At 37.0% G+C, this 22,213-nt stretch overlaps 1 protein-coding gene and 1 pseudogene across 4 annotated transcripts in view; one reads left to right on the top strand and one right to left on the bottom strand.

Moving 5' to 3' along the window:
- SH3BGR (SH3 domain binding glutamate rich protein) overlaps positions 1 to 22,213 on the top strand; it is a 61,452-nt gene that overhangs the window by 26,267 nt on the left and 12,972 nt on the right. For all 4 annotated transcript variants that reach the window (XM_073231341.1, XM_073231340.1, XM_037014727.2 and 1 more), the window contains exons 3-5: positions 12,255 to 12,335; positions 18,946 to 19,020; positions 19,580 to 19,672. In XM_073231341.1, the coding sequence (XP_073087442.1) occupies positions 12,255 to 12,335; positions 18,946 to 19,020; positions 19,580 to 19,672 (249 nt within the window). The remainder of the gene's footprint in view (positions 1 to 12,254; positions 12,336 to 18,945; positions 19,021 to 19,579; positions 19,673 to 22,213) is intronic.
- Positions 3,951 to 6,592, bottom strand: LOC118971738 (ankyrin repeat domain-containing protein 46 pseudogene; annotated as a pseudogene).

Here is a 22,213-nt window from a genome sequence, read left to right as displayed (position 1 = left end):
AACATAGTACTGGAGGTCCTAGCCGCAGCAATCAGGCAAAACAAAGAAATACAAGGCATCCAGATTGGTAAAGAAGAAGTCAAACTGTCCCTGTTTGCAGATGACATGATATTGTACATAAAAAGCCTAAAGACTCCATTCCAAAACTACTAGAACTAATATCTGAATTCAGCAAAGTTTCAGGATACAAAATTAATACACAGAAATCTGTGGCTTTCTTATACACTAACAGTGAACTAACAGAAAGAGAAATCAGGAAAACAGTTCCATTCACAATTGCATCAAAAAGAATAAAATACCTAGGAATAAACCTAACCAAGGAAGTGAAAGACCTATACCCTGAAAACTATAAGACACTCTAAAGAGAAATTAAAGAGGACACTAACAAATGGAAACTCATTCCATGCTCTTGGCTAGGAAGAATTAATATTGTCAAAATGGCCATCCTGCCTAAAGCAATCTACAGATTCAATGCAATGCCTATCAAAATACCAACAACATTCTTCAATGAATAGAGAAAAATCATCCTAAAATTCATATGGAACCACCGAAGACCCCGAATAGCCAAAGCAATCCTGAGAAGGAAGAATAAAGCAGGGGGCATCTTGCTTCCCAACTTCAAGCTCTACTACAAAGCCACAGTAATCAAGACAATTTGGTAATGGCACAAGAACAGAGCTACAGACCAGTGGAACAGAATAGAGAGTCCAGACATTAACCCAAACATATATGGTCAATTAATATTTGATAAAGGAGCCATGGACATACAATGGGGAAATGACAGCCTTTTCAACAGCTGGTGTTGGCAAAACTGGATAGCTACATGTAAGATAATGAAACTGGATCATTGTCTAACCCCATACACAAAAGTAAATTCGATATGGATCAAAGACCTGAATGTAAGTCATAAAACCATAAAACTCTTAGAAAAAAACATAGGCAAAAATCTCTTGGGCATAAACATGAGCGACTTCTTCATGAACATATCTCCCTAGGCAAGGGAAACAAAAGCAAAAATGAACAAGTAGGACTATATCAAGTTGAAAAGCTTCTGTACAGCAAAGGACACCACCAATAGAACAAAAAGGCATCCTACAGTATGGGAGAATATATTTATAAATGACAGATCCGATAAAGTGTTGACATCCAAAATATATAAAGAGCTCACCCACCTCAAAAAACAAAAAGCAATAATCCAATTAAAAAACGGGCAGAGGAGCTGAACAGACAGTTCTCCAAAGAAGAAATTCAGATGGCCAACAGACACATAAAAAGATGCTCCACATCGCTAGTCATCAGAGAAATGCAAATTAAAACTACAATGAGATATCACCTCACACCAGTAAGGATCGCCACCATCCAAAAGACAAACAACAACAAATGTTGGCGAGGTTGTGGAGAAAGGGGAACCCTCCTACACTGCTGGTGGGAATGTAGATTAGTTCAACCATTGTGGAAAGCAGTATGGAAGTTCCTCAAAAAGCTCAAAATAGATATACCATTTGACCTAGGAATTCCACTTCTAGGAATTTACCCTAAGAATGCAGTAGCCCAGTTTGAAAAAGACAGATGCACCCCTATGTTTATCGCAGCACTATTTACAATAGCCAAGAAATGGAAGCAACCTAAATGTCCATCAGTAGATGAATGGATAAAGAAGAGGTGGTACATATACACAATGGAATATTATTCAGCCATAAGAAGAAAACAAATCCTACCATTTGCAGCAACATGGATGGAGCTAGAGGGTACTGTGCTCAGTGAAATAAGCCAGGTGGAGAAAGAGAAATACCAAATGATTTCACTCATATGTAGAGTGTAAGAACAAGAAAAAACTGAAGGAACAAAACAGCAGCAGAATCACGGAACCCAAGAATGGACCAACAGTTACCAAAGGGAAAGGGACTGGGAAGGATGGGTGGGAAGGGAGGGATAAGGGCAGGGAAAAAGAAAGGGGGCATTACAATTAGCATGTATAATGTGGGGGGGTGGCACGGGGAGGGCTGTGCAACACAGAGAAGACAGGTAGTGATTCTACAGCATCTTACTACGCTGATGGACAGTGACTGTAATGGAATTCGTGGGGGATACTTGGTGATGGGGGGAGTCTAGTAAACATAATGTTCCTTATGTAATTGTAGATTAATGATACCAAAAAAAAAAAGAGTAGAAGGGAATATTTCTCTAGAAATATTTCTGAAGTGCCTACTATGAGCCAGGCATTTTGCCAGTTAACTCTTCTAGAGTGGAATTATAAAGTGTTTTTATTTCTTCTTTTTCCTTCTTTGTATTTTCTGTATTTCTACATAAGTCATCTATTAATTTTATAATAGAACAATTAAACCAAACTTTTTTGTTTGCTTAAAAAAAAACTATGAATAGGTGTTCAGTTTCATTGAAAACATTTTTCTGTACCTGTTAAGGTAAACAAATAGTTATGCTTCTTTAATATGTAAGTGGAGTAAATTATTTACATTATTTTTTGGTACTAAATCATCATCTTGTTTCAGGAAAAAGCCCAATTTAGTTGCAATGCTTTAACTTTTTGCATGTTGCTAATATTTTCTTTAGGATTCTTAATCTATGTGCCTGGAGGAGATGGAGTGAGGTTATAGTGTCCTTTTCTAATTGTGGTACCCAGAGTAGGTAGGCTGGCCTTGCTCAGTGAGTTGGGAGAGGGTTCATTCCTCTTCTCTCTCTGTGTGCCATTTACCAGTTTATTGCCTCTCAGCTCCAAACCCAACCATCAGTCCCTGCCCTGTGATGGAGGACCTGTGTCCTTAAGCAGTTTTCTCTAGAGGGCACAGTGTCAGGCATTGTCAGGAGAGGGGTATGCTGGAGGGACTTTGCAGGACAGGGGACTTTTCTTTCTCATTCCCATGTACTTGTATGCTCTGCTGCTTCTTCCTTTATCAAGTGACGGCAGCAGTGGTGTGTGTGTGTGATATCGAGTAGTCATCTGTCTCCATCACATGTCCTGAGCAAAAGCCTCTCAGTGAGCTTGCAACCTGAGCCCTAGTCTGGTGACCTCCCCACGTTTCATCGGACGCTGACTGCACACCCCAGACCTCCCACCACCTGGCTGTATGAGCCTGCCTGGCCTTGGCCCACCACACATTGAGATTGTAGATACACTTGGGGCTTCTTCTGTTATTTTGTTATGTGCTTCTTATTTTTCCCACATTTGCAGTTTCTTTTTTCACCCTTTCTTAACTTTATTTTATTGACTAAAATGTTTCTTTCTTAGTTTACTTCCATCTTTACTTAATAGAAGTTATCTGCTCTGTTGGTGCTTGCCTTAGTACTTCATTTAAATTAAAGAGAATCAGTGTCTTGGAATAATCTCCTAAACATTAAAAGAGCCTTTAGACACTTTTTGAAAATTAAAGTATCATTGATATACAATCTTATGAAGGTTTCACATGAACAACTTTGTGGTTTCAACATTCATCTGTATTATCAAGTTCTCACTCCCTCATTGTGGACACTGTCTATCAGCACAGTAAGATGCTATAGAGTCATTGCTTGTCTTCTCCGTGCTGTACTGCTTTCCCCATGACCTACCTATATTGTGATTGCTAATTAAAGATTGTTAATTAAAATCCCCTTCTTCCTCCCCACTACCCCCTCCCCAACCCCTTTCCCTTGGTAACCACTAGTCCATTCTTGAAGTCTGTGAGTCTGCTGCTGTTTTTGTTCCTTCAATTTTGCTTTGTTGTTATACTCCACAAATGAGTGAAATCATTTGGTACTTGTCTTTCTCTGTCTGGCTTATTTCACTGAGCATAATGCCCTCTAGGTCCATCCATGTTGTTGCAAACGGTACGATTTTTTTCTTTTTATGGCTGAATAATATTCCATTGTATGTATGTACCACCTCTTCTTGATCCATTCATCTATTGCTTTCATATCTTGGCTATTGTAAATAGTGCTGCGATAAACATAGGGGTGCATGTGTCTTTTTTTTTTTTTTAAGAGATTATAAATACATTTATTGGTAGTATTACTGAATGTTGAATGCAAAGAATAAAATACAAAAAACCAGCACTTAAAAGGGAACATTAATCTTTAAAAAATGCAATATATTTACATATGTTAACCAATTTTGCATATCCATTTAGATTTACAAACAATATAGTTAATTCTGAAGCTTTCATTCTGAATATATTTGATTTTTGGGTTCTAGTTTTCTCCATTCTAAAGTCTGCTGATTTTTGCTCTATTTAGCATATTTTCACCAAGTATGATTTATTTTCTATCTAACTTAAAAGCAAGACTCTGTGAGCTGATCCTGAAGCAGCCAGTTAAATCAGAAATTTCAATCAGCTCCTTGAGAAGATAAAGTCACATGAAAGAAAAATATCTCAATCCTAGATATTTAAATACAAAAGAGAAAAACATCAAGAAGCAAAAAGCATCACAGAAATACCAATTCTATTCTAAAGTATAATTTTTAATTCTAGCAACAATTCAATTAGAAGTAGCTTAGATGCCTTTGTTCTAAAAAATAAAACCATTAGTTCTTTCACTAAAATTTTCTGACTACATCCAAAGAATAATTATCAAGTCTTCATATTCCTTCTTAAAACCCAAGAATATGATTTATACATAACAGATTCATTAACAAAAGAGGCCTTCAAACATACTGCTGAAAGCTGCAATCTAGTTTGGGGGCCAGATTTCAACTTACATAATATTACCATTCATCACGAGTTTATGACAAACAGTACAACAGTATTCAGTGCTGTTAACTCAGAAATACTCCATCCGTTCTTGCCATCAGAGAATTAGAAGAAACGGTTATGACAACTCTAACAGGTCCTCTGAACAGGACTGCACATAAAATGAAATACTGTGAACTACAATACACTTGAAACAACATGGCTAGCTTACAGAATTGAATTTTTCACTGTTATCTTATAATAGCATTACAGAATTACAGTGAGAGTTAAACATCAGAATTATTTTCTCCGGCTAACTATCGAGTAGAAAAAGAGTTTTTTTTGCTGTATTTTTGTTGAATAGGATATATTTGAAATAAACATTTGGAAAAATTGAAAAGTAAACAAAATGAACTCCTCAAATTCATTTTTTCACAAATATTAACAACAAGCAGAGCAGTTTACAAAAAAAAAATCAAAACTATCCTAAAAACAAATCAATGTAAGATCAAACCAATCATTTTTGAAAAGTTCTGTTTCGTTTGTTACTAGACTTGAAAATATTACTGGTTTGCTATACTGGATTTGAAAAAAGCACTTCATTTTAAGTTGAGTTTCATTGTCTCCTCTATTCCTAGAGAAAGAAAATAAAAAGAGAAAAGGGACTCTCACAACAATAAAGAAGAAATCAAACTATTAACAAAAAGTAATCATATGAAAACCCCTTTTTCTTTTTCAATACCTCATTTTAGTTTGTCCTATATTAGGTTAAGGTTTCTAGCAAGGACTTTGTAGTTTCCTCCTTTACCTTTCATTCTTTATCATTTCCATATTTTTATCAAACAAGGCTATGTGTAGGCTCTCCTAAGAAGTCAGGTTGGGTCAGAGGTAGCTTTAGGATGCAGTATACTTGACTTCAGTAAGTAGTTCAAATGAACATGTCATTCCACAAGGACTACAATAAGTAAAAATGCAAAAAGAAAAATGTACAGCCCTCACTGTCTTGCAATAAGAGAAAGATTTTGTGAAACTGAACACAAACATTGGAAGCCAGGAAACAGGCATTTGCCTCATAAGCTCCTTTAATGCACCAGTTCAGGCTGGTTTTCCACAAAGGGAAGCACCCCGCTTACATAGTAGGCAATGCCAAGGGACAGCAAAGCAATGACAAAGATCAACAGCAACACTCTCCAGAAGCCCAGATCCTCCACAAACTCCTGCCAGGTGGTTCGGAAGCTGGACAGGACTCCTTCACCTTGCTGTAGGTTGGGATTAAGGAGAGAATGGCTTTCCATGGCACTTTCACTTTCAGCTGTCTGCATGGTTTCCAGTTTTGAGTGAGTTCCTCTGTTAAATCCTTTGACCTCTTGTTCTTCCAAAGATTTCAGCAATCGGATGACATCTTTGTTCACTCCCCTGCGCTTTGCCAGAACTAAGGGTGTAGCACCTTGATGATTGCAAATATCAATTTTTAGTCCATTGGAAACTAAGAATTGAATAGTATCAACATGGCCACAAAGATGAAGGGCTGTGTTTCCTTGATAATCTGTTGCCAGAAGATCAGCACCAAATTTATGCAACAACTGGCAGATGTCTACATTCCCTCGAGCTGCTGCAAGGTGAAGGCCTGTTCTGCCCCTGCTGTCACGAATATTTGGGTCAAAGCCACTTTCCAAAAGCCGCTTGGAATAGTTAAAGTCTCCATCGATACAGGCTTGTAGCAAGGGCACATTGGTCTGAGAAGAATCATTTACAAAAACATAGGACATCTTTCTGATATGGTAGATGGAAAATGCGTAAGCTTTAAGATTAGAGCCTTCTTTTAGTAGTCACTCGGCAGTTTCTCTGAATTGTTAAGAAGGTTCAACAGGATATCCAAAAATGTGCTTCGCGGCCGCAGAGGCGACAGCTGTCGCATGTGTCTTTTTGAATCAGGGATCTTATTTTCTTCTGGTAAATTCCTGTGTTAAATAGTATTTGTATTTTTAGTTTTTTGAGGACCCTCCATACTGCTTTTCACAATGGTTGAACTTTCATTCCCACCAGCAGTGTAGGAAGGTTCCCCTTTCTCTGCATCCTTGCCAGCATTTGCTATTTCTTCTCTTTTGGTTGTTGGCCATCCTAACTGGTGTAAGGTGATATCTCATTGTGGTTTTAATTTGCATTTCCCTGATGATTAGGGATGTGGAACTTCTTTTCATGTGCCATTCAAATTTCTTTGGAGAATTGTCTGTTCAGATCCTCCACCCATTTTTTAATAGGGTTATTTGTATTTTGTGTGTTGAGGCCTGTGAGTTCTTTATATATTTTGAATGTTAAACCCTTATCAGATAGGTCATTTATAAATATATTCTCCCATATTGTAGGATGCCTTTTTGTTCTGCTGGTGATGTCCTTTGCTGTACAGAAGCTTTTTAGTTTGATATAGTCCCATTTGTTCATTTTTGCTTTTGTTTCCCTTGCCTGAGGAGATGTGTTCAGGAAAAAGTTGCTCATGTTTCTAATCAAGAGATTTTTGCCTATGTTGTCTTCTAAGAGTTTTATGGTTTCATGACTTATATTCAGGTCTTTGATCCATTTCTGGTTTACGTTTGTATATGGAGTTAGACAGTAATCCAGTTTCATTCTCTTACTTGTAGCTGTCCAGTTTCCTCAACACCAGTTGTTGAAGAGGCTGTCATTTCCCCATTGTATGCCCGTGACTCCTTTATCATATATTAATTAGTGGTATATGTTTGGGTTTATATCAGAGCTCTCTATTCTGTTCCATTGATCTATGGGTCTGTTCTTGTGCCAGTACCAAATTGCCTTGATTACTATGGCTTTGTACTACAGCTTGAAGTTAGGCAGCATAATCCCCCCAACTTTATTCTTTCTTTTCAGGATTGCTTTGGCTATTCAAGGCCTTTTGCGGTTCCATATGAATTTTAGAACTATTTGTTCTAGTTCATTGAAGAATGCTATTGGTATTTTGATAGGCATTGCATTGAATCTATAGATTACTTTAGGCAGGTTGGCTATTTTGACAATATTAATTCTTCCTGTCTATGAATATGGGCTGCATTTCCATTTATTGGTGTATTCTTTAATTTCTCTCATGAGTGTCTTGTAGTTTTCAGGGCACCAGGTCTTTCACCTTCTTGGTTAGGTTTATTCCTAGGTATTTTATTCTTTCTGATGCAATTGTAAATGGAGTTGTTTTCCTGATTTCTCTTTCTGCTCCTTCATTGTTAGTGTATAAGAGCAACAGGTTTTCCATGTACAATATCATGTCATCTGCAAACAGTGACAGTTTAACTTCTTCCTTACCAATCTGGATGCCTTTATTTCTTTGTGCTGTCTGGTTGCTGTGACTAGGACCTCCAGTACTATGTTGAATAAAAGTGGTGAGAATGGGCATCCTTGTCTTATTCATGATCTTAGAGGAAAAGCTTTCAGCTTTTCGCTGTTAAGTATGATGTTGGCTGTGGGTTTGTCATATATATAGCCTTTATTGAGCCTTTACACACTTTAACCTAATCACTTTCTCCTCATTTCCATGTATTTGGTTTTTTTTTAGTATTTTAGTTTGTTTACCTTCTTTCCACCCCACAAAGTAGAATTTCCTTTTATTGTTTTTATAGTCAATATTTGTTTAGATTTAGATTTACACACATATTTATTAATATAATTTATTAATATTAATAATTGCTCAGAATTTCTTCTTGTATCTTAGACAATCCATCTAGAATCATTTTTCTTCTGCCTAAATACATTCTATAAAAGTTTCTTTAAGTGAGGGTCAACTGGTGGGAAATTCTCTGAATTTTTGTCTGCCAAAACATTATTTTCCAGATAAATATCTTTATTTTTCCCCCTATCTTGTTTGAAAAATAGTTTCACTGGGTCTAGGATTCTGGGTTAATGGTTATTTTTTATAACACATGAAATTACTATTTTACTTTCCTCTGACTTCTGTGTTGCTGTGAGAAGTTAGTTGTCAATCTAATTGCCATTCCTTTATGGGGAAACTGTCTTTCCTTCCCCGCCTCTTTTCCTCCTCGTGGCTCCCCCTTCTCCCATGCTGCTTTTAAAAATCTTTCTCTGGGATGTGTCTAGGTTAAGACTTCTTTTTATTTTCCAGGTTAGGATTAACATTGGGCTTTCTGAGTCAAAGGACTGGTATCTTTCAACAAGTCTAGAAAATTATTAGCCATGTATGAGTGTGGCTTTCCTTCATTATCGTTAGTTTCTCCTAGAGCACCTTGAAGATGTGTGTTAGATCTTCTCACTCTGTTTTCCTATAATAATATTTATTGTGTATTTTTCCATTTCTGTTTTCCCTGTTTGGGTAATTTCTCTGAATCTTCCAGTTAGCTAATCTTCCCTCCTGATGTATCTGATTAGCTGTTTAATCCACATATGTTGGATTTTATAATACAGTTATTACTTTTTTTTTAGGGGTACCCTTTGATTCTTTTTTAAATTTGATTGATTGTTCTCTCTAGTTTGTTTATTTCTTGTATTTTCAAGCTTTTTTTTTCATTTCTTTAAATATATTGAATACCAGATAATTCATATTTTCTGCTTGATAATTCCAATATCTGATTCTGATTTCTAATTCTGCTTTTTGTTATTTCTGATGGTATTCTCTCATAGTATGGCTTTATTTCCCTATTGATTTCATGATTTTTGACTCTCAGCTATTCATTTTTAACCTATTTGTGAATATTCTTTGAGGCCTGGGATTTGTTTCTGCTAGTTTCCTGGGAACTACATAATAGCTTTTTATATTAAGATTTCTTAATTAAGAAACCCTTATATGTTGAGATTACCTGTAAGAGTTTTCTGGATCACACATGTCATGGGAATGTGGACTAGAAGAATCTTATGAATTTTGGCTTGTGGTTGTAAAGTCTCAGAGAAAAATGTTTTCCTCTTCACTGAGCACCAAAGCTCTATCAGGCAAATTTCTTCCATTCTATTTTTCATGGCAGGGTTATTTCTCATTTATATTTATACTGAAAGTAGAGCTCTGAATGAAGTTCTTGAGTGTGTGTGTGTGTGTGTATGCATGTATATATATGTATGTGTCTGTATGTGTGTATGCATGTGTGTGTGTATGTAGGTGTCTTTTATAAGACTCCACACCTTGAGTACACACTAGGCTAGTCCATTTCCTCCTTTTCTCTCTGAGGCATCAAAGTGGAAGATAAATATTGCCTGGGTTTGTCAGAAATTCAGCATGGATGGTGGTCTTGGTGTGTGTTTATTCTAAGATTTCTGATCTCACCTGGCTATAATCTTTCCTTTTGTTACCAGCTCAGCAATTGATTTTTACTTTTTCTCTTAATCTGGTTTAAAACTTTTCTTTTTTTGAGAGGGCATCTCTCATATTTATTGATTAAATGGTTTTTAACAACAGTAAAATTCTGTATAGGGGACTCAATGCACAATAATTAATCAACCCCAAGCCTAATTCTCAACAGTCTCCAATCTTCTGAAGCATAACGAACAAGTTCTTACATGGTGAACAAGTTCTTACATAGTGAATAAGTTCTTACATGGTGAACAGTGCAAGGGCATTCATCACAGAAACTTTCAGTTTTGATCATTCATCATGAACTATAAACAATCAAGTCAGATATGATTATTCGTTTGATTTTTATACTTGATTTATATGTGAATCCCACATTTCTCCCTTATTATTATTATTATTATTATTATTATTATTTAATAAAATGCTGAAGTGGTAGGTAGATGCAAGATAAAGGTAGAAAACATAATTTAGTGCTGTAAGAGGGCAAATGTAGATGATCAGGTCTGTGCCTATAGACTAAGTATTAATCCAAGCTAGACAAGGGCAACAAAACATCCACAGATGCAGAAGATTTCTCTCAAAACAGGGGGTGTGAGGTTCTAAGCCTCCCCTCTGTTGATCCCCAATTTCTCACCTGATGGCCCCCCCCTGCGACTGTGCCTGTCTTAGGTTGTTCCTCCCTTGAGGAATCTTACCCGTCTCTGGCTAACCAGTCATCTTCCGGGGCCATACAGGGAAATGTAAAGTTGGTAAGTGAGAGAGAAGCAATATTCTCTGAAAAGGTTAGCTTTTTACTTCTTTGCAGATTTATGCCCCATGGCTTCTATGCCCAGCATTTGTCTTAAGGTATTAAAACTTTTTTTTTTTGAAATGATGTTTCAGGGTATCTAATCTGCCACACTAACATGATTGGAAATTGAAAAACCATTTTATACTCATTGTTTTCTGTATCTATTTGTTAGTATCAAATAAAAAATAATGACAAATTGTTCTTCAGCTCTCTGAAGTTAAAAAAGCTATTAGGACTTAAGCTGAAGCAAAAGACAGCTCACTCGACTGTAAGAAAACCTTTCTTGACTCAAAAGCTTCTAAATTTGGCCAACTAGAGAAGTTTTCAGATCTTCATCTATGGAAATTTTGGAAAGCAGCATACATTTTCCTTTTTCTATTTCACTTACTACTACAGTTCCTACTAATGCATTCTATCAAGTCATCTTTTAACACCACCTACTAAGTGTGTACTCTAGGAAACAATCAGAATTTCTAATACCAAAGAATCACTTACTCATGATGCTCCATTTCCTTCAAGTAAGATTTGAGGAAGCTCATAGAAATGCATTCAGTATAAAAGAAAATTAATCACTGAAAGAACTGGGGCAACAGGTAGGAAAATAATAAAGCTTTGGATAAGATTAACAAACAAGGGCACATAACGTTTTCTTCCCAATATAAATGGCCTGTATTTGGTTTTTGACTTCCTAATATACATCAGAGTAGGGTGGGGAGTAACCCATCCAAGTTGGTTTGAGTGTCACTCTGTGCTGGCTGGGCCAGACACACTCCCTTTCTGTAACACGGCAGAAACTGCATCGCAGCCCTGGTGACAAAGACTGACAGGAGTGTGGCCTGGGGAATATTTCTTACATTTTAATTATGAAAAATGATATTCATTTGAGCTACAACCACATTACTGAGGAGGGTGGTGTAGGACTTGGTGAAGGACTGACCCTGGGTGGGGTCTGGGGTAGAGAGTGGAGCTTCCTTGAGGTTCAGATTTCAGGTTTCACTGCCCTTTACAGGTTTCCATTTTGCCAAAACAAGTGCTGCTCTAAGCCCTCCATAATCTTGTGGCTCCTGGTTTCAGAAGGGCCTGGAATGGGTCTGGGCTTTTAGAAGCTACTTAACAGTAGCAAAATCCTGTGTTGTGTTGATCTCAGCTGATCTTTCTCAGGTCCAAATTCATAGGGCCAAATTATAAGGAAACCAGCTCAAGATTTGGAACTTTTGGAGAATCCTTTTGCTTTGTATATCTGAGTCTTGTCAGCAGTTCCTGAACATGAACAGGTGTGTATGCTATAATAGGCACAGTGAAAGCGCATGAAAACAAATGGGAAGTTCATGGTTGGATTTCTTAACTTTTGGGGTTAGTCATCTTTGAGAAAGCAAATGGGGCTGACCTTATGTGTTGTTGGCTCCCAACATAATAACTAACAACAACAAAAAAGACCAACTTAGGTAAACACTGGTTCACAAATGTGAAATGGTTTAAGCATTTTTTTTCTTTTTGCTTCAAGGATTTTGACTCCTTCTTCTCTGCAAAAGAAGAGAATATTATTTATTCATTTCTTGGTTTGGCGCCCCCTCCAGGCTCAAAGGTAAGCTTGGAACACCCTATTGGGGCTCAATACAGGTTATAAGTGATGGAAGTCAGCATCTGAGACTGTTAAACAGTGATTTTAAATCCACATGATTTTAATATATTCTTATTCTGATGAAGTCTCATGCATAGAGATAATGCAAATTTTTTACTAAAATATGTTCCAAAACTATGCTTTTCATATTTTTGCTAATTTACACTTTGCTATAAGTTTTACAGTACTTAAGAAATATTGTAGCATTTAATAATCTTAAGTACACTAGTTAAATATGTACAAATATGAGTTCCCAGGTTGTGTTTATGAAATTATTTGGTATGAATTGACTTATTATACAGCTTACGTTAGTTAATTTATGATATTTCATCCTATGTTAATTTTTCTACCTAAAATGATTGAACTTTGCTCTTTTAGCCTCATAAAGAGGGAAAAAGTAAGATATATACGTAAGAACAAGATAAATTTCACCAGGTTCTTTTCCCTCCCATGCCATTTCATCTTTATTATATACATCAATTAAATAATCATGGTAATAAAACAATACCATGCATTTGAATCTCTAATGGAGATCACCCGGCTTCATGCTATGCATGGCTTCCACATGCTCACCTCCTCCAAGATTCTCATACATGACTCTCCATCAATACAAGTACACATTTGGTTAACTCATTTATTTCTTGAACAACTCAAAATCCCCACTTACAGAGATGGGTTTATCTTAGAGGCATGTGGGTATGCTGTCTCTCCCACGTCAGCATGCTTCAGGCAATGACATTTGAGGTCTCTCAGTGTATAGGTTAATACATGGAGGTCTAGCACTAACTCCTTCTCCAGGTGGTAACAGGTAGATTTCACAGGTGGTTAATGGTTCTGTAGGAGGAAAAAAACTTCCCTTGAAGAGCAATACCTTTCTAGCTTGGTCAACTCTCAGTGCAGCACATTTCAAACACTTTATTGACAGTTTAAAAAGGTTACTACATGCAATTTAATCTTTTTTATTTGGTATAGGAGTTTTATTTGGTATTGGAATTTGTTAACATGGTCATGTTAGTTTAATTATTACCTTTAAGAAAGAGATGGTGCCGTAGTGTTAAAGTTCATTTCTTGGTGGGGACACTCAGGTCACTTGTGTTTTGAAGATGGGAAGGAAGGATAGAGGGAAGAGTGTTTCAGGCAAAGGGAAGAGCAAGTGCAAAAGCCCTGAGGCAGGAAAGAGCTTGGGGAGTTGTAAGAATGGCTACGTGGCCCATGTTGCTGGAATCAGGGTGGCCTATGGGCCTTAGCAGTATTCTGGGTTCCTTCTTAGCACAGTGGGGACATTGTAAGGGTTTTGAACAGATGATAAACATAATCTTATTTCCTTCTTTAGACCTCATTTTGGTTACCATGGGAAGAATGGCTAAAGAGGTGCAAACTATTATAGTACTACAATGAGATGTCCTAGCAGCTTGGATTAGGGTGGTGGGGATAGCACTACACAGAAATGGACGTATCAGGATTTCATTCCTTTTTATAACAGAATAACATTCCATTGTATGGTTAGACCACATTTTATTTATCCACTGATCAGTTGATAGGCATTTGGGTTGTTTGCATTTTGGGGCTGTTTTGAGGAATGCTGTTTTGACCACTTGTGTATCTTTCATTTAATTTTACTTGTTACTTTTTAGAATTACAGGCTGCTGTGCATCAGAATTATTTGTGCAGTTTAAAAAGTTCAGATACCTGAGTTCTATTTCAGACCTAGTAACCCTGAATTACATGGGGAGAGACTGAGGAAATACTCATTTTTTCAAAGTTTTTGGTTGATTCTGATGGATACTTCTGGTTAGCAAGCACTAAACTGAGACTCACTTATAACAAATATTCATGTATGTGCCTCTCTAAAATGAATGTAGTACCGTATTTGCTTTAGTTGAAGAACTCAAACATGACATAGAAACTGTGAGGTCACTTCATTTTCTTCACTCCCTGGGGGCCACCAACATTATGAATTTAAAAAAAACTATATATAAAATCTTTATGTTTAACTCTACAGCAGTACATCTGTTCTTTTGTGTTTTTATGCCCAGTTGGTATCAAAGACGGAATGTTCTGCAGCTTTCTTTTAAAAACACATTGCATTTTGAGATGTATCCATACTGATGTATATAAGTCTATTTCTGCCTTTGCTATGTTTCACCTTATCCCATTAAAAAAATATCTCATCTCAGTTTTTAGATCCTGCCCAGATTTGTGCTTACATACTGTCATGTTGCATGAAATTGTCTTTGATTAAGTGGAGGAAGGGGATGACCACGGAATTATAAAACCCAGCCTAGAGACCTAGGAAGACCATCCAGGCTAGCTTCTTCTCTTCCCAGGGGAGGAATTTGAGCCCAAGGGGTTTATGTGATTTGCAGAGACACCCCACTGATTAGCAGCATGGCATGTGCTAGGACCTTTGGTGTTGTTGGCATTATGTGTGCCTATTAGTGTTTATGTGTGTGCACATGGGGAAAGTCCTTTGAGCATCCTAAGGGGAGACAGCCACTTGATTATTTCTGGAAATGATACTATTTGTCATGGTGTTGTTTTGTAGTAAACAACATTGTGGAGAAGAGTCAGCAAGGAAATGAATCTCACCCAACCTAAAAATAGATATTCTTGACAATCACGTAGAAAATATATGCCTATAAAATGATGTTAAGTGTCATTAGCAACATTATTGCTTCTAGAAAACTTTTCTTGTCTTAGGCAGGCTGTACCAGGCCAAGTACCAGGCCAGGTTTCCCAGGAAGGCTTTGTAAGTAAGCATTGGCTCCACAAAGTCAAACTCGGTTCTTTAAGAGCATCTGGTCATACCTGATTAAATGAACATCTTTCTTGAGTTCACACTCCAGGCAAAGCCTTGGTTGCATGACTAGTTTCCAAATTATAGGTCGGCAACATGGGGTACAGATTCTTGTGGAGCCCTGGCAAATAACTGTATTACTATAAAATGAAAAAATATTCAATGAGAATTTTCCGATTTGTAGGGATCAGGCAGAGAGAATATCATTTACAAATGGTTGAAGCAATTTGTAAGCAACTTGCAAGCAGAGACTACTACATTGCTGCGATTTATAAAAAGCTGTAAAGAGGAAGACAGAAGGTTTCTTTATATATCCAGAAAACAGACATTAAAATAACACTGACAGTATTCCAGAACAGAACTGTAGTCATCCCTCATCATTCATCAGTTCTGTGTATCTAATTTTTGTTCCCTTGCATCTGGGGGTGGTAGTCTCATGAACCCATCTGCTTCTCAACTAGAGTTCTGGAAATCCTGACTTTGTCCACTGTTTGGTCTCAGTTTCTTTAAACGATGCCCTCAGAAGCCTATAGCCCAATATACCTGGCATATAATTCTTTCTTATGGGGCTCTGGGTCATTCTATGTGGAAAACGAAGCAGTCTAGCCTATAGCTGATTGCAAAAGCTTTCAGGGAAGCATCATAGTAAGATAAGCTGAGAAAAATACCTGTGGATGACAAAAGACTTATAATGAGTGGGGTTAATTTTTTACTGATAATTTTCAAAGGTGAAAGAATTGAAAATTATAACAAGAGTAATGCTTGATTGTTTCTGTTGCATGCAAAACAAAATAATAAAGTCAATACAAAATAGTTTAGACAAAATATCCAAAAGTGTAATCACTAGGCCTGTTTTCAAAGGTGATAGCAAATATTATATCTTGTTTGTAACAATGAATGGAGGGAAAAATCTTGATGTAATTATCCAGAGACATACTATACTTTGAATATACCAAGCATATATCAAGAATATTAAAGATTCAGTAGGTCTGGAATAGATCCTAAACATCTCCATATTAATAAAACTATATGAGCAGGTAATGGGAATCCCCAAGTGAAAACCACTGTCCTAGAGCATGTTAGATTGAAATTAAAGGTGCAAACAATGACTAAGTTATTAACATTTGAAGCAGATAACCAAAGTTATGATTGACAATCTATACCACTGTCAATTATCAGGCAAAGAAGCATTGGATAAATGTATTGTATGCATTATTTTAGTCAGGGGAATATTATTAAGATACCAATGAAAATAGACAGTTATATATGTAATTAGATTTCCCCTCACTGGGGGAGATAAGTAGTCACAACAATGTTAAAGCTTTACATTTACAGAACGGATGGGGTGTGACTATTTGGTATTGGAATTCGGACATCCAGGTCAGGGCTGTCCCCATCATGTAGCCGCCTCAGCTGACATTCCCACACAACACTGATGTTGCACGAAAGAGGTTTCAAATCCCTCTGCTGGAGTCACGTGGCATCCTCTGTTGGAAGACAGATTCTCTCTCAGCACACATCCAAGTCCGATGAATGAGGCACAGATAAGACATCTGCCTAATGTAATTTGTGGCTAAAAACTGTGTGTGATTGAAAGTTTTGATACTCATTTTCTGGTATGATTAGTGAAATTTACTTGAAAGCAATTTTGAATAACGCCAAATATATTTATTGTTATTTGTTTTCTATTTGTCCCCTCTGCTTTTATTTCTTTATTCTATGCTTTTTTGGGGTTTCCTTTTAGGATGTATTTTAGACTTCCCTTTTAATTTATCAGTTGGGTTTTTAGCTGTACCTCTTTGCATTATGTTTCAGTAGTTACTTTCATGGTTGTAATATATGTTTTTAATATTTCACACTCTAGTGTTAATATTAAACACTTCAAAATATGCAGAAACATTGCAATCATGAATGTGCATTTATTTTCTGGCACCATCCTTTATGTTATACATACCATGTGTATCACGTATATAACCAACTCTACTATACAATATTACACATTTTGCATTGAACAGTCCTATGTATTTTAAAGTAAGAAGAAAAAGAATCTTTAATATTTACCCAAACATTTCTTATTTCTGATGCTTTTCATTCTTTCTGAAAAATCAAGTTTCCATCTGCTGTCATTTCCCTCTGGCCCAGAGCACTTCCTTTAGTGTTTTGCACTGTTCTTTAGTACACGTCTGTTGGCAGTGAGTTCTCTTGGTGTCCTGTTATCTGAAGACTTTTTCACTGGGTGCAGAATTCATAATTGATGTTTTTTTTTCTTTTGGCACTTTAAATTTTGCCTTTTCCTTCTGTCTCCTGTTCTCCATAGTTTCTGAGACATGAGGATTATTTGATTCCTTGTTCCCTGTCATTTTTCTCTGGATGATTTCAAGACTTCCCTTTTACCTTTGACTTTCAGCCTTTTGAATATGACACATAATCACACATAGGTGTGATTTTCTTTACCTTTATCCTATAGGGTTTGCTGATTTTCTGGAATCTGTAAATATATGTCTTTCACCAGATTTAGGAAAATCAGCCATTATATTTTCAAATAATATTTCTGCCCCATTTGCTCTCATATCCCCTCTGGAACTGTAATTACATGTATGTGAAACCTTTCGTTATTTTTCCATACTTCTGTGAAACTTCTTTAATTACAAAAAAATTCTTCTCTCTGATCTTCAAATTGGATAATTTCTATTGATCTATCTTTAAGTTCACTTAGTTTTTCCTCTGTTATCTTAATTCTGCATCCAGTCTAATAAGTTTTTAATTTCAAATAGTATCTGTTTTTCAGTTCCAGAATGTTTCAAGTTGGCAGAGATTAAAAAGAACAATCATCTTCATTGGTCATGATGCTAAAGGGAAAAGGATATTCACATATTACTATGGGACTATGAATTGCTGCAATTTCTTTTTTTGGAAAGAAATCTAATCCCCTCTCCATACCTATTTTATTCAGTTTAGTATAGTGTTGTTTATACAGGTATAAACATGTAAACATTCTGAACAACCATCAATTGGGAAATAGTTGAATGAATTATATTTCATATTAGGCAGAGGTTAAAAAGAGTGAGTTAGAACCATATGAATTAACTGGGACAAATGACACATTAAGCTAAAAAATCAAGTTGTTCGTAGGGTATTATCACTTCTGTTTTAACAAAGCACAAACATAAAACAAAAATAGCAACCAACCAAAAAGAAAAATAGCCTCTACATATGTCTTAGGATAGAGTTAGTACATATCCAAATTTAGTATTGACTATCATTGTGGGAGGGGCATGTATTTGCCTTAATTTTTCCCATGAGCTTGAAGTGCCTTTGTAATAAAAATAACCTATTTTTCCCTAGTTGTACTGAGTTGTATTGAGAAATAATTGATACATAACATTGTGTTAGTTTAAGGTGTATGATGTAATGATTAGCTATATGTATATATTGTGAAATGATAACCACAGTAAGTTCAGTTAACATTCATCACCTCACATAGTTACAATATTGTTTCTCTTGTGATGAGAAAAATAACCTAATATTTCAAAAGACTGGGAACCATAGGTAAGTTAACAGAGCATAAAGCAGGAGGTGTAGACCTAGTCTTGCCCCCAACTTGGAGTTTTCTGCCTTAATTTTCTGTATCTAAAGTGGGAGTGGGAAGGACCGTCCTACTTACTCAGGTTACAATGCTGTTGTAAAGATAAAATTTTAAGCATAGTTAAAAAATGTTGAAATGCAAGCTATTATCCTCAAGAAAACTCTCAAACATTCTCACTGTATATGTTGCAGGTGACAAAATCACCTGAGGAAGCATCTTCCCTTCCCAATGGCGATGTAGTGGGAGAGGCACAGGGCACCCCAGAGGTAAGAGTTATCTCCCAACCATCCTCCCCCAGGCCCATTTCTCAGAATGTCTACTTGGTTCTCATTTTTCTATACCCATCTGTCAGTCAGTCTACTTTATTATCTGTCTGTCATCTATCCACCCATCCATCATCTGTCTTCCTATCTTTCACCATCATTCATCCATCCATCATCTGTTATCTATCTCTCTATATTTTTTTCTACTTGCTAAAATGATAAATTCTCTCTTCACACAAGCAACAGAAAACAAACTGCTTAAATATTGAATCCTTTGGAATTTTCATAGACATCAAATGAGTGAATTGTAACTCCTCATTAGGGGGTTTATTACCCTACCATGCATATGAGTCAGATCTACTGACTTACACCAGCAGATCCAGTCAGCCATATTAAAGGTTGGAGATTACATACCCTAATAGCTAAGTGACCTAATAAATAGGTCTCCGTTGGCTTTGTTTATATACTGTCTATCTGAATAAGAAAACCATGACGTGTTGTCTGGATTTTCCTTGAAAGCTTACCTAAGGTTAGTGATACTGTGAATTTCCTTTATGATCAGGAAACAGAGAAGGCTGAAGAAGGTGGAGAAACTGAGGCACAAAAAGAGGACAATGAAGATGCGGGCGACCTTCCCGAGTCTCAAGAGAAGAATGTGAGTGTTGGCTTTTTTCTCTGGATTCAGCTCAACCAGCATTTATTGAGCTCCTACCTGGAGCCAGGAATCTTTCTGGGCACACAAGAGAGAACATGAAAGTACAGAGCTGAGGGTTTAGCTAAGAAGGAAGCAGGTAATTTTCACGTAATGTGTTAATTGCTGTGGTCAAGGAGCATAGGGGGCTAAAAGGAAGCCGGAGGAAGGACCTGGAACACAGGCTTGGAGGGACAGGCTAGACAGGCTTTAATAATTTGTAGCTGTGAGTTAGGGTTAGGGTAGGAGCTGGAGGATAGGAAGGGGACTTTGGGGAGGGAAGCTGACACTCAATTCAAATCCATTTGGGAATAGCAGATCCCAGCTGATTCAAGGCCTGCAATCTAATTCTAAAAGGGTTACAATTCAGGGGCCACAGAAGAAGGGTGGGACTGTGGGAGAGCAATAGGAGACTGTGGTTCTAGAAGCACTAAGTTGAGCTAATGGAGGATCTATCTGATGGGCCACTCAGTCAAGGTATTCTGAAAATGTGGCTGGAAGCCAGGAAAGGGGACATCCTAGTGCAGAGGGAGCCTGAATAGGGTTGGGTGGCCAGCACAGGGCTGAGCCTCCCATTCAGAGAATTCCATGGTCTTCTGTGTTGGGCCAGTTGGAGCAAAGACTGTGTACCAAGCCTGATGGTTGGCATTTTCACCAATTTATTGATTCCAGGAGACGTGTGGACAGATTTTAAGGTAGTTTGACCCTTGTTTCCAGCAGATGATTAGGGAGGGGTCATGACTGACCACCACCCTGTGGAAAATGGGGGTTGGGGGCTGGGTATCAATTTGTCTTTATGTTGAGGAATTTAAGTTTGATAGAGGCCAGGGCAGTAAACCTTCATATTTGAAGACTGCCATTTCAAAATGTTGCTAGTTTAAGGCGCTTTGAAGTTTTTTTGTTTGGAAGAAAGATGGAATCTTCAGTCTTGACCTGGAAGTTAGATGGGTTTCATGGTAGCCTAGATAATTCAGAAATAATAAATTTTAAATTAAATGTAGGGGCAATTTTGTTATCTTGCAACTTAAAAATCTTTTTTTATAATCTAAACTTTGCATGAATTGCCTAATGCACTTTCAGTATTATTAACTTTGAAATTCAGTTTGCTTCTCTTAAGACAGAGAGACAAACATACAAAACATTAGACCCCAATTCTTTTTTTCCTGAGAGGCTGAGAAAGTAGCATTTTTATAACCAGACCCTGCTTCCTACAGAAAGGGCCTGGTTTGCCTCAGCTTCCCAGCCACTAGGCTGAGTTAGTTCAATGAGGAGACAAGCCGTCCAGCCTGGGGGTTCTCTTCGTTACAATTTTTAAAAATTATGAGCCCTTGACAAAGTAAATTATTATCTGGTGAATCCTGATAGGAATTTGAAAAGTCATTTTTATTTTTTCCATGGGTTGTGATGAAGAAATAACTAAGTAAAAGACATTTTAATTTTGAATGAATACATTATTAACATGGATTATAAAGCTTTTCAATTCTTTAATGATATTTATTTTAGCATAAAGACAGATTCTGACTTTTTCCCATTTGACAAGTGATACTTGCCCTTTGACTTACTTTAATTCAGTTAAATAAGAAAAAAAACCACCGTGATTTAGCAGTAGACATTAAGAATTCTATAAGAGCATGATTAGTTTTGGGACTGACTATATAGGAAAATCAACTACAAATTAAAAAGGAATTAGTCTTAACAAAGAACGAAATCTTGCCACTTGTGACAGTAGGATGTCCTAGAGGGTATTATGTTGTCTGAAATGAGTCAGAGAGAAACAAGTACTATATGATTTCACTTATATCGAGAATCTAAAAAACAAAATACATAAAAACAGAATAGAAATGGACTCTTAAACACGGAGACAAAAACCATCTGATTTTAGAATGCTTGCATTTTGTGCTGAAAGAACCACCTGCCTTTTCTTATGGCTTTTGGGTTTGTTTTGCAGGGTTAAGCCAGGAAAGCCATCCTGGCTATTTCTCTGCACACCTTCCTCATGGTGCACCGGGGCTTAAATAGGCTTTCCTGCAATAAATGGAAAGGCCAACTAGATCACCGTGTTTTACCTTTTCAGAGTTGATTTTCAAAGTACTAGACACATCTTCTAGGTATTACAGCTTAGACAAATCCAAGGCTTTTAGGTAAAAACTCTGGCTCTGTTGAAAACCTTCTTAAGGAGATTTCTTGGACTCTTGCTTTTTGCCCCTCCTAGCGCATGGCATGTCTGTGGAGATACTACCTCTGTTTTTGTAAGACACTCCCGGAGGGACAGAAAGTGCAAAGTATTGTGGGCCTAGATTTGGTTCCTAAGACTCGTGTGTAAAGAATGTGAGCTTCCTTTAATTATGTAGGTGTCATTAGATCTGCTTCATGCCTCTACTGCATGCCTGGCAGGACGTCCAATTTCGGTGGGGTGGTTTGGAGACCCATTCCTCCCTAAGGATGCCAAGTTACCCTGGAGTCTTCAGTGGGGACCGGAGGGGGAGGCTCTGGTTTTTTGATGTG

This window comes from Manis javanica, chromosome 3 (assembly GCF_040802235.1).
Source record: "Manis javanica isolate MJ-LG chromosome 3, MJ_LKY, whole genome shotgun sequence".
Taxonomy (NCBI): Eukaryota; Metazoa; Chordata; class Mammalia; order Pholidota; family Manidae; genus Manis; species Manis javanica.
The sequence above is the reverse complement of the archived record's forward strand: the minus strand, read 5'-3'. Positions and strand labels throughout refer to the sequence as shown.